Source organism: Microcaecilia unicolor, chromosome 6 (assembly GCF_901765095.1).
Source record: "Microcaecilia unicolor chromosome 6, aMicUni1.1, whole genome shotgun sequence".
NCBI lineage: Eukaryota > Metazoa > Chordata > Amphibia > Gymnophiona > Siphonopidae > Microcaecilia > Microcaecilia unicolor.
Window position 1 is genome coordinate 299,231,959 of NC_044036.1, and position 17,336 is coordinate 299,249,294.

Below are 17,336 nucleotides of genomic sequence, written 5' to 3' on the forward strand. Positions count from 1 at the left end.
TATTGAGATCCATGTGGTAGAATTTACGCACACCACTTTATTGAATACGCTTAGCAACTTGTGTGTATAAATTCTAATTAGTGCCGATAATTGCTTGTTATTGGCCAATTATCAGCACTGATTGGCTTGTTAATTAAGTTATGCATGCAATTTGGCTGCATTGCCAAAAATCCACACATAACTTTAGTTACCATCCGCCGGATTCTGTATATCGCAAGACAGAGCTAGATCCGGGGCAGGGCCGCCACAGCCACTGCCCCCCCACTCAGGATGCAGTCACCCCCTCCTCCCGCATCAGTGCATCTGCACCTCCTCTTCCCGACCTCCATGGGGGACCCAGTGCCAGGGTCTGTCTCTCTCCTGCTACTGTGTACCGGAACCGGGTTAACATAATCACCTGGGTCTCAACAGAAGAAGGAGACAGACAGACCCTGGTGCCGGGCCCCCCTTGGAGGCTGGGCCCGGGGAATTTTGTGCACCCCACCCCCTCTCTCAGCGGCCCTGTGCGTTATTGCCCACTTATGTGCAAATTTGCTCAGTTATAGAATACTAGCTTTTTGGTGCCTAACTTATAACAGCCCCCCACCCCCCCTTAGTGGCATGGTTGCCGTTGTCTTTCCCAGTGATCTTTACAAGGGTTAAGTGACTTGCCCAAGATCACAAAGGGAGCGACAGTGAGATTTGAATCCTGGCTTTCCTGGCCCACTGTTTTGAAAACTAGGCTACTCCTCCATTCCAAGAGGCAAGGAGCGTAGCAAGTCCAGTGTGCACCCTGTGTAACATGCCCCCAAACACTGTTGACGACCCCCCCACCGCCCCACACATTTTGCAAGGGAAGCCAATGTAAGGGGCACGATTTTCACCCCTTAGCTTCCCTTGCGCCCTGTGCGACTGCACCACTTGCATATAGGTTGCTAAGGCCCTGCCAGGGGGCAACTGGAACTGAAAAAAAAATAGGCGATATATTAAATTTTAATAAGCATAAACATAAAATGGATGCTTTCTCAGCCCTTATGAACTTTGCAAGGTATGAGATTTTGAGTGAAGAAAAATGAACATTTTGTCTAGCGTGACTGGTTTCTTGTTCAAGTATATTTCACCGTTTAATCAGGTTTGTGTCAGATGAGCTAAGGGTGATGTTGTCTGTCTCTAAAGGTCAATTAATTGTTGGTTGAACTCAGTTCAGCAGTTCTTTGTTTTAAAAGTCGTTTCACAGATTGATTAAGACTAAGCACAAGGAACACCATTACTCCACAGATTTTCTTCTTTTCTGTTCCAAATCTTTTGAAGTTTGTTCTGTGTCTGGGATTTAACACAAAATTGGCTAGCTTTTGGCTGTTTAGGACCTGCTCATTCAGAATCACATAATGAATCTTCTTCAATGCAGTGGGACCAGTACTGTTTTTTCTCTTATTGTTCCTTGCAGGCCATGTGTCTTATTCTGTTGCTGTAGTGATAGAGTTGCAGGAAGTTGTGGTCCCCATGGAGAATTCATGTAGATGCTGTTCACCTTGAAAGTTAAAAAGTAAAATAAAATCTTGTTTGGATTCTGTTCAGGAGCTATAGAAGCTGCTTGATTTGCCTAGCAGCACGCTTACCTATTCGCAATTTTTCCCCTTCTTGGAATGGAAGAGTTAAGAACGTCCAAAATTGCATGTTTCCATATCATCATGCTGATCAATCCATAGACTGGTGGGTTGTGTCCATCTACCATCAGGTGGAGATAGAGAGCAAAGCTTTTGCCTCCCTATATGTGGTCATGTGCTGCCGGAAACTCCTCAGTATGTTCTCTATCTCAGCAGGTGGTGGTCACACACAGCAGCAGCTCTGGCTAGGTCTCCAAGCCTAATTTTTAGGTTTTGTTGAGTACCTGGGGTTGAGGGCTCTTCTTGAGCAAGTGCAAACCTGGTGGCGCCAGGTCCCTCCTTTTCTCTCCCCTCCCGCTGGCTCCGTTAAAAAAAAAAAAAAAATTTTGGGACGTCCTTAAGGGAGTTTATTTCGACGTTTATTTAAACGTTTATTGCAGCTACTCACTGGGACACCAGGTCGTTACAGCTCGGAGCGAGAAGCAGGTAATTTTTACCTTTTTATAGCGGGCAGGGGGTTCCCCGATCGATCTCCACATGGCCTATGGCGTCGGAGGGCGAGGGCGCGAAGAATCGCTCCCCGGACCGCGTGTGCGCTTTTAGCGGGGATGCGGGGGTCTTAAAGTCTGATTTGCCCTTGTTGGGTGTCAGTTCGGAGGCCGGTCAGTGTCCCGGGTCTTCCTCCGGTGCGGCGGTTTTTCCCGCCATAAACGCCCATCCCCCGCTGCTCGCCTCCGCCATCTTGGCCGGCCACTCTGCTCGGACGGCTTCTTCTTGGGCCGCCCTTGAGTTGGGAGACGTTAATGCCTTGGCCGCCCTTGATTTGGGCGACGGCAAAAAAGCGTCTAAAGTTAAGCGCCGTTCTTCCCGCGCGGCTCCTTCGCTGAGTGTCGCGCCGGACGCCATCTTGGATGCGCAGCATGTTTCTCCCCCGCTCTTGCGAGCGCCGGTTGAGGGTGCGTCTAGGGCTGTGGCCCAGGCTGCTGAAGTGCACAGTCTGGGGGGTTTCTCCCCCGAGTTTATTTTGCTGCTGCATCAGGCCTTTCTTATGCAAAACGCTGCCCCTTCTTCCTTGTCCGATACAGGGGTTGAGGCCCCCGGAAGTAAACGCCCTCGGGTGGATTCCCAGGCCTTAGAGGACTCTGTTTCCTCTGATGTAGATGAGGGCAGCGTATCTGAGTTCTCCCAACGGTCCTTTGGGGATTCCTTGGAGGAGACGGATTCCCGCTCGGATGGAGCGGATGACCCCTCTGCAGCACGGATCTTTAGCTCAGAGGATTTGCCCAACCTGTTAATGCAGGCCATGAGCATTTTGAAGATTTCCTCTCCGGAGGACGTCTCTCCCTCAGCCCCTGTTGGCTCCGCCATTATGCTGGGGACGAAGCGCCCGCCTAGAACCTTCCACGTGCATGCTGCCATGCACACCTTAATTTCGGCTCAATGGGATGTCCCGGAAGCGAGCCTTAAAGTGGCTAGGGCTATGTCCCGCCTCTATCCTTTGCCTGAAAGTGAACGGGAGGCCTTTCTGTGGCCTACCATGGATTCTTTAATCACTGCGGTGACTAAGAAAACGGCGTTGCCGGTGGAAGGTGGCACGGCCCTAAAGGACGCCCAAGACAGAAGATTGGAGGCGACCTTAAGGTCGTCCTTTGAGGCGGCTGCCTTAAGTTCGCAGGCCTCAGTTTGCGGCTCCTACGTGGCCAGGGCGTGCCTGACGATTGTGCAGCGGGCTTCCCCCTCGGATCCTTCCTTGAGGGCTGATTGGCCGGCCCTGGAATCGGGCTTGGCTTATTTGGCAGACTTACTGTATGATGTCTTGAGAGCCTCGGCTAAAGGTATGGCTCAGACAGTCTCTGCGCGGCGGTGGCTTTGGCTGAAACATTGGTCTGCGGACCACGCCTCTAAGTCCCGCCTGGCTAAGTTGCCTTTTAAAGGCAAGCTGCTCTTTGGGGTTGAGCTGGACAAAATTGTGACCGATCTCGGCACGTCTAAGGGCAAGAGGTTACCAGAGGTCAGGGCTCGGGCTAGTGCTCGCCCCGGTAACTCCAGAGGATGGTTTCAAGAAGCCCGTCGGTACCGCCCGGGCAAGTCGGGCTCCTCTGCCCCCTCTTCCTTCAAGAGGAACTTCTCCCCCAAGCAGCATTCCTTTCGCAGAGACCGCCGTCCCGGAGGTGCGCCCTCCGGTCCTCCCCCAGGGTCTCATACCCAATGACGGGGTCCTGGTCCATGGCCCAGTGCAGATTGGAGGACGCCTGTCCTCGTTTCTGGGCAAGTGGACCAGGGTAACTTCAGACGCTTGGGTGCTGGAAGTCATCAGAGACGGCTACAAGCTAGAGTTCTGCCGACCCTTAAGAGACGGGTTTGTACTCTCTCCCTGCAAGTCTCCGGTCAAAGCTGTGGCAGTGCAGCAGACCTTGGACAATCTGATCTGCCTGGGCGCGGTCGTTCCGGTGCCAGAAAATCAGCTTGGCAAGGGACGTTACTCCATTTACTTTGTGGTACCAAAGAAAGGAGGTTCTGTACGGCCTATCCTCAACCTCAAAGGGGTCAATCGGGCCTTGAAAGTTCGGCACTTTCGCATGGAGACTCTCCGCTCTGTTATAGCGGCAGTGAAGGCAGGGGAGTTCCTGGCATCCTTGGACATCAAGGAAGCGTACTTGCATATTCCCATCTGGCTTCCTCATCAACGCTTTCTGCGTTTTGCAGTCCTGGGCCGACACTTCCAGTTCAGAGCCCTCCCGTTCGGGTTGGCTACTGCTCCGCGGACCTTCTCCAAAGTAATGGTGGTCATCGCGGCCTTCCTGCGAAAGGAAGGAGTACAAGTCCATCCTTATCTGGACGACTGGTTGATCCGAGCCCCCTCTTATGCAGAGTGCGGCAAAGCTGTGGACCGGGTGATTGTTCTTTTGAGCTCCCTGGGGTGGATCATCAACTGGGAGAAAAGCCAGCTGCGCCCGACTCAGTCCCTGGAGTATCTGGGAGTTCGATTCGACACCCAAGTGGGCAGAGTGTTCCTGCCGGACAATCGGATTGTCAAACTTCAGGCTCAGGTGGACCAGTTCCTAGTAGCCTCTCCGCTTCGGGCTTGGGACTATGTGCAGCTGTTGGGCTCTATGACGGCCACGATGGAAGTAGTGCCCTGGGCCAGGGCTCATATGAGACCACTACAACACTCTCTGCTGCAGCGCTGGACTCCGGTGTCGGAGGATTATGCTGTGCGCCTTCCCTTGGACCCAGCAGTGCGCAAGGCGCTGAGCTGGTGGCTGAAGACAGACAAGTTGTCTGCAGGGGTGCCTCTTGTGACCCCGGAGTGGATTGTCGTCACGACGGACGCCTCTTTGACGGGCTGGGGAGCCCACTGCATGGGAAGGACAGCGCAGGGGCTCTGGTCTCCTGCAGAGGCAAAGTGGTCTATCAACCTCCTGGAACTCAGAGCCATTCGGTTGGCGCTTTTGGAGTTCCTCCCGGTACTGGCGTTGAAGCCAGTACGGGTCCTGTCGGACAATGCCACGGCTGTGGCCTATGTCAACCACCAGGGAGGTACCAAGAGCGCCCCTCTAGCCAAGGAAGCCATGAATCTATGCCAGTGGGCGGTAGCGAACCTGGAACAGCTGTCAGCGGCCCACATTGCCGGAGTCATGAATGTCAAGGCGGACTTTCTCAGTCGCCATACCTTGGATCCCGGAGAGTGGCAGTTATCGGCTCAGGCGTTCTTGGACATCACGAAGTGCTGGGGCCAGCCGAGCCTAGATCTGATGGCGTCATCGGCCAATTGCCAAGTGCCGCGCTTTTTCAGCAGAGGACGGGACCCTCGATCTCTGGGAGTAGATGCTCTTCTCCAAGAGTGGCCGACACAAGAGCTTCTCTATGTGTTCCCGCCCTGGCCCATGTTGGGCAGGGTGCTAGACCGGGTGGCAAAGCATCCAGGCCGGATAATCCTGGTGGGTCCAGACTGGCCCAGACGTCCCTGGTATGCGGACTTGATCAGGCTCTCAGTGGACGACCCTCTGCGGCTGCCAGTGGAGCAGGGCCTGTTGCATCAGGGTCCCGTGGTGATGGAGGATCCCTCCCCCTTTGGTCTTACGGCCTGGCTATTGAGCGGCAGCGTCTGAGGAAGAAGGGCTTCTCAGACAAGGTCATCGCCACTATGCTGAGAGCGAGGAAGCGCTCTACTTCTACGGCTTACGCCAGGGTTTGGCGTACCTTTGCAGCGTGGTGTGAAGCAGGCTCACTTTCTCCCTTCACTGCTCCAATTTCTTCAGTGCTGGCGTTCCTGCAAGAAGGTCTGGAGAAAGGCCTGTCGCTGAGTTCCCTTAAAGTCCAGGTAGCGGCTCTGGCTTGTTTCAGGGGCCGCCTGAAGGGTGCTTCCCTGGCTTCGCAGCCAGATGTGGTACGTTTTCTCAAGGGAGCTAATCACCTGCGCCCTCCTCTGCGCTCAGTGGTGCCTGCATGGAATCTCAACCTGGTGCTAAGAGCCTTGCAGAAGCCGCCTTTTGAACTCTTGTCGAGGGCATCTCTGAAAGACCTGACGTTGAAAGCAGTCTTTTTGGTGGCTATCACTTCAGCCAGAAGAGTTTCCGAGCTCCAGGCACTCTCATGTCGAGAGCCTTTTCTGCAGTTCACTGAGGCAGGAGTGACTATTCGCACAGTGCTTTCCTTCCTGCCCAAGATTGTTTCTCGCTTCCATGTGAATCAGCAGCTCTGTCTCCCTTCCTTTCGTAGGGAGGACTACCCAGAGGAATTCTCTGCTCTCAAATATCTGGATGTGAGATGAGTCATCATCAGATACTTGGAAGTGACCAATGATTTCCGGAAATCGGATCATCTGTTTGTCCTGTTTGCAGGTCCTCGTAAGGGTCTGTAGGCTGCTAAGCCTACAGTGGCAAGATGGGTCAAGGAAGCCATTGCAGCGGCTTATGTGGCCGCGGGGAAGGTACCGCCTATCCAGCTGAAGGCTCACTCCACTAGAGCTTAGGCGGCCTCGATGGCAGAGGCCGGGTCCGTCTCCTTGGAAGAAATTTGCAAGGCGGCAACTTGGGCATCGGCCCATACCTTCTCCAGGCATTACCGCTTGACTGTGGCTGCTCGGGCGGAGGCCCGGTTTGGAGCTTCAGTGTTGCGGTCAGGGATTTCAATGTCCCGCCCTGGGTGAGTACTGCTTCGGTACATCCCACCAGTCTATGGATTGATCAGCATGATGATATGGAAGGTAAAATTATGTATCATACCTGATAATTTTCTTTCCATTAATCATAGCTGATCAATCCATAGCCCCTCCCAGATATCTGTACTGTTTATATTCTGGTTGCATTTCAGATTCAAATTTAGTCTTCAGTTCCTGTTCAGGAGGACTTCGTGTTCAAGTTTTTTCAATTGGATTCTTCAAGAGTTGAGACGAGTTTGTGTTACAGTGAGCTGCTGCATTCCTCTCCCCTCCGTTTTTCGGGGCTGGATTGAGACATAAATTCTGCCGGCGCTCCCTCCCGCTTTGTGCGGCAGTAGGGCAGCTTTGTACCCCTCCCGCTTCGGCGGTGTTAGGGTCAGTCAGCTCCTCCCGCGGTTGCGGTTGCAGAATAAGCCAGATCCCCCCGCATCGGCGGGGTGGTGTCCCTCCCCCGCTCCGCGGGGATGAGCTGGACGGATTCCCCTCCCCCACTTGTGTGGGGATGAGCTGGGTTAATTCCCCTCCCCCGTTTCGGCGGTGGTGAGCTGGGCAGAGTGTCCCTTTGTGGGTGTAATTCTCTAAGTGCTAGTCCTGCGGATGGAGCTTGGATATCGACATACTGAGGAGTTTCCGGCAGCACATGACCACATATAGGGAGGCAAAAGCTTTGCTCTCTATCTCCACCTGATGGTAGATGGACACAACCCACCAGTCTATGGATTGATCAGCTATGATTAATGGAAAGAAAATTATCAGGTATGATACATAATTTTACCTTCTATGAGAAAGATGTCTTTCTCATAGAAACATGCAATTTTGGACGCTCTTAACTGCCCATTGCCGAAACGTCCAAAATCTGGACATCCTCAACTGCCCTGTCACAGAAACGTCCAAATTTTGGACGTCCTCAACTGCCCCGTCGCTATACCTCTGACACCCCCTTGAAATTTGGTTGTCCCTGCAACAGGGCAGTTGAGGAAGTCCATCTTCCGATTTAAAGATGGGCGTCCTTCTCTTTTTATTGGTCTCCAGCCCAGCGCTGCGTATGCCTTGTAGCGCTATAGAAATGCTAAATAGTAGTAGTAGTAGTAGTAGTAGACCTGTCAAACAAGTGCGGGAGGATTGTGCTGAGCGCATGCTCAGGACAATTCTCCCGCACTTCTACCCCATAATCAGAGATAATTGCGCTGCTTAAATTTGCATGCATTATCTCTAATCATAGGTCTAATAGCGCCCTGCGCTGTTCCAGCGCTATTTTAGAGCGCTGTTTGGAGCAGCGCGGGGCTTTTGATCATCTGCCTGTTAGTATCTATGCATGGTCTGTTTGATGCAGGGCCGGCTCTGCTACTAGGCAAACTGATTAGAGCAGCAGAATTTGGGTGGTGGTGCAGCTCTGATGCAGAAAGTCAGAAGCACTTCAGTGTTGCTCATGCAGAGCAAGACCTTGCAGTACAGGACTTGTGCCCAAGCTCTGCCATGTCCTACCCCTCTCCAAGTATGCATTGAGATAGGGTGGGGGGTGAGATGCAGCAGTGCTCAAGTGGAGGTCTAAACTGAAAAGCCCTATGCTGCACTGAACCCTGTTACAGCTTCAGGCCTGGGAGAAGGTAGCCTTTTTTTTTTTTAAATCCAACTGCATTACAAGCAGCGCTTGTAGCGGATTGACCAGACCACTCGGTATATATTTTTTTTAAACAGTCTTTCTCAAGACTATCACGTTATATTTCGAAGAATCATCCTCATTACCATTGAGTTACTATCTGTGCAAGAGACTGCTGTGAAATTATCAAGGCGTTTATAAACATCACTCTTCTGCAGCTCCTTGCACAGCAGACTCCTGATGCAGGCCTGACGGCCGAAACATGACGTTGTGTCGAGTCTTCAAACCACCAATAAATCTTGTTTTGAAGAACATCTTCCAGTCTCTGGTATCCTTGGTCGCTCTCCCACTTTTTGTGTTCTGTTGTCTTTACTGTGGGGCGTTTGAGTTCTCCACTTACCAGTGGATTTCCTCTCAGATCAGATAGCAACCACCCTGGGATGGGAAGTGGACTAGGGAAATGGAGATGAGATAGCGACCACCTTGGGATGAGAGAGGGACTAGGGAAGGGGAGATGAGGTAGTGACCACCCTGGGATGGGGAGGGAGGGTTAGGTGTAGAGGAGATTAGATAGCGACCCCTGAGAAGGGATACACAGCAAGAGTGTTAGCTATTTATTTAACATAGTAAATGTCAGTAGATAAAGACTTGCACAATCCATCCACCTGACATTCTGCACCGGTTACACTTATTTGTTTGTTTCATTTGGTTTCACGCTTAAGTAAAATAAATTCTTCTCCAAGCATGAAAGCAAATGATGCCAAGACTAGCCCATGTTAATATATGAATTTTTATGTTTATTGTTTGTGCACATAAGTTATTGACAGGGTTCCTTTTTATGATGTTTTAATGTTGATTGCTAGTATATTACCCCTGATGCAGCCCATGTATGGGCAAAACATGGCCCACATCAGGTATTTTTAAGGACTTTGGATTTTTAATGAAGAGTTGTATCTTCACTCTTATTTGGGATTTGCTCTTTGTTTCTACATTTGTGGTGTTATGGATCTTTGAGGCCTCTATTTGGACTCCTAATTAAATTAAAAATAAAGGTATCCACAGTATAAAATGTGATTTATTAAGTGTAAATTCCCATTAAATATATGCCAGTCAATATTCAGTCCATGGCAGTCAGCGTTTTGTTAAATGCTGGCTGTCATGGACTGATTTAGAACCTGATATTTAACACTTGGGCCTTACCTGGGTACTGGTGCTGAATATCCATCTTTTCCTCATGAAGTTATATATTAAGGATCGGTAGTCAATACTCTGATAGCTATCCTAGCAAATTAGGACAGTCTGTTGTGTGGCTCAACTTGCCGAGGTAGTTATTCAGGCACCAGCACTGAATATTGACGGTGCACAGATAACTTGTGTCTCCATCCCTGGACTTCCCTGGCACTAACCAGATAGTGCCAAGGCAGTCAGAGCGTATATTCAGCAGCACTGTCCTGTTGAGTGCTACTGAATATGGTGCTTGTCTGGATCAGCAAAAGGCCCTTTCAGTATTATAGCAAAACTGCCACTAGGGGTCATCGGTGTCATGTTGAAACCAGCACTGGCAGAGGCAGGAATGACAAGGATTGCTCTTGCCCCATACCCCCTATACCCTATGGATATCTAAAGGTAGGCCCAGAGGAGCCCGCGGGAGGGGGAATTGGGAAGAGGGCTGATGATGAGAGAGAGGGGACTTCAGGCCTTTTAGCTGACATTATTTTTCCAAGAATAACGCAGCTTGCAGTGTACTTTGTAAGCTGTGTTAATTCAATTTACATAGTATTGAGGTGTTTTGCATGTTTTGCATTTCATTACTATTTCTATTGGTCACAATTTCTCTTTGTCACTGTCCAACCAATTTATTGGTGGTGATCAAGATGTTTCGATGAGCTAATTTAGAGAGGTTTCTCTGAAAGAGCTAGTTGATATAGTTAGTTCTCTCATTTTCAAAGGACAGAAATATCTAAAAAGTGGCATAAAGCAGCATTTGGACATTTTTCTCACAAAAATATTTTCAAAACTCATTTTCCAGACATTTTTGTATGCTGTTCACCTGCAGTGCATCCAGATCTCAAGGGGGCATGTCAGGGGCGTATTAAGGGTGGGCTTTGGGCTTTCCTAAGACCTGGATGTTTTTAAGTCATAATGGAACAAAACAAAAATGTCCGGACTAAAACTAAGACTTTTGAGTTAGACCTGTTTTTAGAATGAATAAGCCACAAAATAGTGCCCAAAATGACCAGATAACCACTGGAGGAATATAATAAAGACCCCCTTACTCCCCTAGTGGTCATTGGCCCCCTCCCACCCTCCAAAGATATAAAAGAAACAGTACATAACAGCCTCTACAACAGCCTCACATGTTGTAGCCAGTCCTATTAGAGCAACAAACAGGTCCCTGGAGTAGCCTAGTGGTCGGTGCAGTGCACTGTAGGGAAGGGGACCCAGGCTCATAATCCACCCTAACTGTTACACTTGTGGTGAAAATGGTCAGCCCCCCCAAAATCCACCAAAAACCTACTGTACCCACATATAGGTGACACTTGCAATCATAAAGGGCTATTGTATTGGTGTACATATGGGTACAGTAGGTTTTTGGTGGGTTTTGGAGGACTCTCTATACAATATAAGGGAGCAACAGTGAGATGTGTACCTGGGACCTTTTATGTGAAGTCCACTGCAGTGTCCCCTATGGTGCCCCACTGCTCTTCTGGGATGTTTGTGTGGTCAGTCTACTAAGAATGCTGGCTCCTCCTACATCCCAATGGCTTGATTTTGGCATTTTTCCATTGGATGTTTTTTTTTTTGTTGTTAAATGGACCAAAAAGATAAACGCACAGAGCACAAAAACATCTATCAAATAGCCATTAAAAAATAGATGGTTTTATGTTTTAAAAATGGCTATATTCCCCACTTGAATTTTGGACATTTTGAGCAAAACATCCAAAGTTGGACTTAGACGTCTTATCGAAAATGCCCCTCTTTGTTCTTTTGCTTCATTGTTAGATTCTTGCCCTTCAGTTTTATTGATGAATGTCAAGGAAGTTGCTGTTCAATCTTTTTTTTTTTGCCGTTGATGAGCCTTGATCTTTGTCCTACTGATTGGAAAACTGCAGTTGTGCATCTGAGTCTCAAGAAAGCTACTCTTGATCCAAATGTGCCTGGGAATTATAGGCCTGTCTCAAATTTACCATTTTTTCCTAAGATTTTGGAGAAAGTTGTGTTAACTCAATTGCTTGATTTTGTAGAAGATGATGAGCAGTTGTCTGATTTTCAGACAGGCTTTAGGAAATTTCATAGCACTTAGACTGTTCTGTTAGGTATTGTTGATGGTGATTGGAGATATCTTGATAAGGGGACTGATGTTCTCTTGGTGCTAATAGATTTAAGTGCTGCCTTTTGATAGATAGGATCGTTCTGTTTTATTGTCAAGATGATCTGAGATTGGTGTTTGTAGCATGTTTTTACTTTGTTTTAAATCGTTTTGTAGAAACCAGAAAATTCTTGTTGGATCAGATCTTTCGGAATCCAAGCCTTTGCTGTTTGGAGTACCTCAGGATGTTCTTTTATCACCTCTATTGTTGAACTTGTATGTTAGAGCTGTTGTTGATATTGCTTTGGTTTATTAGGTTCATATTCATACTTTTGCTGATGACATCCAACTGTATATTCCTTTACGTGTTTCTCAAGATGGTCATTTAGTTTTGTCTTGTTTAAATGCTATAAAGAAATTAGGGGGGGGGGTTCTTTTACAAAGGCGTGCTAGTGGTTTTAGTGCGCATTAATGATTAGCGCGTGCTAAACACTAGAGATGCCTATAGAAATATATGATAATAACTTGTCCCAAACACCCATATTTTCTACAGAGTTATTTTCATATATTTACTTCATAATAATATTCCTCTGTAGCAAAGATTCTCAAGCAGTATTACAGCCACTCTCGTACATTGTTTTCGTACTTTGGAGATCTTCAGATATTAAGTGCAGCTCACACCATGCAAACTCAATGTTCATTAAGAGAAAATGGTTGAGGCGCAAATTGTCATGGATCAATCCGTTTTACTTTTTTTTAATGCTTTCTGCTTATTTTTGGAATTCTTTCAGCATTTTTCTTAAGTGCTGTTGTCGTTTTTCAGTTTTCATCTTTTACATCAGCAGCAATTTTAACAGCAGGAGAACCTCCACCAGCATGACCAGGTTTCAATAACTTCCTCAGGGAAGAGGTTCTAGCTACAGAATAGTCATGCTCCTACAAAAATTTGAAAAATTTGAATTTTTCTATAATTGAATATTTCTATAATTGAATTTTTCTAATATGGAAATATATGGGCATCTCTAATGTTTAGTGCGTGCATATATGGGCATCTCTAACGTTTAGTGCGTGCTTATTTTAGTGCGCGCTAAAAATGGTAGAGAGCCTTTGTAAAAGGACACCTGGATGATTGTGGACAAACTTCAATTTGGAGGCATGGCCTAGTGGTTAGTGCGCTGGTCTTGAAATCCAGAGGTGGCCAGTTCAAATCCCACTGCTGCTGCTTGTGATCTTGGGCAAGTCACTTAACCCTCCATTGCCTCAGGTGCAAACTTAGATTGTGAGCCCTCCTGGGACAGAGAAATATCCAGTGTACCTGAATGTAACTCACCTTGAGCTACTGAAAAAGGTGTGAGCAAAATCCAAATAAATAAATAAATTCAGCATGGCAAAAAGTGAATTTCTGTGGCTTCTTAGAGAGAGTTGCTTTTTTTCTCATCCTCTGTTATTATGGAACAGATCCACTATCCAGCTTATTTTCGAAAGAGAAAGACGCCCATATTTCGACCCAAATCGGGAGATGGGCGTCCGTTTCCCGTGGGCGCCCAAATCGGTATAATTAATTGAAACCCGATTTTGGGCGTCCTCAACTGCAGTCCGTCACGGAGACGAACAAAGATCACGGGGGCGTGGCGAAGGCGGGACTGGGGCGTGGTTATCGGCCGAGGAGAGATGGGCGTCTTTAGCTGATAATCAAAACAAGAAGGGCATTTTTGACGAGAATTTGGTCGGCTTTATTTGGACCCTTTTTTTCAGGTCCAAGTCCCAAAAAAGTGCCCCAACTGACCAGATGACCACCGGAGGGAATCGGGGATGACCTCCCCTGACTCTCCCAGTGGTCACTAACCCCCTCCCACCAAAAAAACCCACTTTACAAACTTTTTTTGCCAGCCTGTATGCCAGCCTCAAATGCCGTACCCACCTCCATGACAGCATAACAGCCTTTCCCTGGTTCTGATGTGGGTCTCGGGTGAGTGTGGCACCTTTTCTGTTAAGGGCACTGCAGAGTCACATCAGCAATGCATTGTGGTGGGTGTAGGGTATTGGGCTCCGTGATTCCACTAGCTTGTGTTAAATTCTCATTATGTTGGTAGTTGGTAGGCTCTATTCCCATGGTGCTTTTCCCTCTGCTTACTGGGTCAGAGTATGCCCTGTTTTGTTTCCGGTAGTCCATGAGGTAGTTGCCATTTGTGTAAGACACTTTTAGATCCCTTTCATATGTTAGCCACGTTACAGCACTTAGTTCTTACCTTGAATGTTGCTGAAAGAGGGCATTCATTGTACACCATTCTGCCAGCTCGGACCTACTGCTAATCTCAGTACCAGCGAGACTCGTTTCCAGTGGGGCACAACCTCTGATCTGCAGTTAACTGTGAGTAAACATGCTTATTCAAATAAAGGACGTTTTCAGCGAGATTAGTCTTCAGGTGTGAACTGCTGTGCCTTATAGACTAGCAACAAGTCCTGTCCCTGGAGTACTCTTAGTGGGCAGTGCACTTCAGGCAGGCAGACCCAGGCCCATCCCCCCCCACACCTGTAACACTTGTGGTGGTAAATGGGAGGCCTCTAAAACCCACTGTACCCACATGTAGTTGCCCCCTTCACCCCTAAGAGCTATGGTAGTGTTGTACATTTGTCCCTCCCAGGACCAAGTTGCTTGGATTGGGACGTTTCTGAGCTGGGTGTTTTTAGTTTCCATTATTGCAAAAAAAAAAAAAAAAAAAAAACCTCCATCTCAGAAGGGACCAAATCCATGGCATTTGGTCTGTCCAAACTGTATTTTCGAAACGAAAGATGGACGCCCATCTTTTTCGATAATATGGTCTGTCCCGCCTCTTCACATACTCGTTTTCGGACATAGACGCCCATGGAGATGGGCGTTCGCGTTCGATTATGCCCCTCCATATCAGCTAAGGATCATGTGCGCAGTTTGGTAGTTGATTCGCTGGGCTTTCTTTTGAACTCCATATTTCTCGATTTGTTAGCTGTTCTTTTTATTATCTTCGTCAGCTCCACTTGATATGTCTTTATTTTTCTGTTTCTGATTTGTGCAGTTAGGGCTTCTTTTATCAAACTGTACTAGCGATCTCTGGTTTGGTAATGCAACAAGACCCATTCACTTTCAATGGGCTTCGTCTTCATTGCCATGCAGGACCACTAATGTGGCTTGATAAAAGAAGCTTCTAGTGTATGCTTTTATAATTTCATGCATTGATTATTGCAATGCTTTGTGAGTTTGCCTGCTAAAAGTCTAAAAAGACTTCAACAGGTGCAAAATGCAGCTGCTCATCTTTTATCCACCTTATAGCTCCAAAATATTTCTTGAAGAAACTCTCTGTTTCTGTATCTAGCCGTTCTTTACATTCTCAAAATGAGAAACATTTTTCTGTTCTTTCTATTAGCTCTTGTAGATTTGTGTGTACTGTAGGCATGCATATTCTTGCTTCGGAATAGTATTCCTAAATATATTAGGAATACTGATGACCTTTTAGAATTCCATTGAAGTATTAAAACCTTTATATTCAGCCTTGGCTAGGCTGTTTTATTTTTTTGTATTTGTGTAGGTACATTTTGTATTTGTGTAGGTACATTTTGTTCACTGTACGAGATGGAATTCATGATATTTTATGATTTATATATTGTTTTTTATATTTGAGATTTTATTCTATGTATTGTATTGTTATTTCTTAAAATTTTATTATGTATGCAATTTTTGTAACCTGATCTGGATATTATCGGTAGAGTGGGCTAAATACATGAATAAATAAACAGATAATAAAGAAATGCTCTGTAAACCTTCTGCTGGGGAAAGGAACACTTTGTACTTTAGATCATTTATTTCACTTTAATCTTATGGTTTATTATTACATTTCATATACTGTACTTCCTGGATAAACATAACACAGTGCTGTACAATAAAATCAAATATAAAAGAAAAAAAACCTTGTTTAAAATATAGGACAGAGTAAAAAAATGCAATAAAGGAAAGAAGGGGAAAGGTTTCCTATCTACTACTTAAAATATCTAGATTTCTGTACAACAGGACTATATTAATAGATTCTGACTGCTGCTAAACAATGCTCCTGCTTTATTACAGGTGGTGATCCCAGTGTTGTCCAATGAGAAGAATCATTCCAGTTGGCCCCATGTGGTGTCCCAGGATGTTATGCGCCATGTCAATGGACTGAAAAGTAACATCTTTGTTGTAATAGGCCAAGTGCAAGGGAAAACTTTGCTGCCTCTCCCAGCAGGCTCAGAAAGAGTAGGATACATGAATTATGAAAATGAGAAAAAGTAAGAAGCTTTATTTTGATGTGTTTTTATTTTTCCTAATATACAATCAAAAAAAATTTAACTTGAATCTACAAAAAGTTTGGCATTTATAGGGACTCCAAAACCAACATGAAAGCATATAGTATGCTCTCGGTGTTGTGGAAGAGTAGTCTTCTAGTTAGGTACCCTACTGTTCAACTTTTGCACATATAGCTGAAGTGATTTGCTGAAGGTCACAGCACTGAGTGTGTATAGGGTTTCTGTGCTACACTGTAAGCCCAACATCATCATCATAAATGCCCCACCTCGTTATAGTTTAGTGTCAAATGATTAACAGATCTTGAGGCTATCTCCTGGATTTTATGAAGTTCATCCAAGTTTGGCCATGGATCCCAGATCTGCACACAAACTAATTAGTTAATGAGCCACTAACAATTATTGATCTTAATTGGCACTAATTAGGACTTACACACAGATCTGCCTATGTGCTATTCTATAACACAGTACACCTAAATGTGACTGTCTCTGGGAAAAAGTAACCAAAGTAATGGATCGAAAATGGTGAGAATGGCCAATTTTTCATGGTCATTAGTTCATAAGCAGTCTAAAAAAATTACATGTTTAAACTTTCAGTAACTGTATTATTTTTATTATTTTTTCACATAAAAGGATGTGGTTTGGACTGTTGTATTACAAATTGTTTGCTGTAACAGAATTCATTAATACCTCATTTTATTGTTTCTGATGAATTTAGTCATCTTTTCCCAGAGATGGTCTCAAGTTGTTTCATGCATAACTCCAAAGGAGGCGTGGCAGGGTAGGGTCAGGAGTGTTCTGAAAATGTAGGCGTAGTGTTATAGAATAGGGTTATTTAAGTATTCAACTGCCATTGGTTGCGTGCCAGTATTTACACCAGTTTTAAGCAGGTGTAAGTCCTCGCAGCCAAAATTGGGTGCGGGAATCTGTGCTAAGCTCTATTTTTATAAAGGTTACTTAGCGCTAAGTGACCATTATAGAATTAGCTCTTGGAACGGATCTTCCCAGTGCCTGACTTTGGGCATCATTTATAGAATCCCTCCGCCCCTCCCCCCAATCTTCTGGAGTCAGCAGGAAGGTGATGTGATTTCTTGATTACATCAGTGATTTTGTGGTGACCTTGGACAAGCTGCTCAATTTTTCTGTATTTAGTTCTAATTTAATCTTTTCACTGATGTTAGGAAACTTTATCAGCCTTACAGGTGGGCAAGTTGATAATAAATGTTTCTTCTCTATGTGTGTCATACAGAGCTTACACCAAAGTTGGTAGCATATTTTATATCTCATGGGTTGGCTGCATACACATTTTTTTTTTAATTTATTTTTATTGCAAATTTTTGAATAGAACAAACAACCAAATCTTAACAA

The 17,336-nt window shown here is 46.2% G+C and overlaps 1 protein-coding gene across 1 annotated transcript in view; it reads left to right on the forward strand.

The window, feature by feature from the left end:
• The window catches only part of DNAH9 (dynein axonemal heavy chain 9), a 408,742-nt gene that overhangs the window by 2,952 nt on the left and 388,454 nt on the right, over positions 1-17,336 (forward strand). The window contains exon 2 of the mRNA XM_030208005.1: positions 15,757-15,953. Coding sequence (XP_030063865.1) covers positions 15,757-15,953 — 197 coding nt within the window. The remainder of the gene's footprint in view (positions 1-15,756; positions 15,954-17,336) is intronic.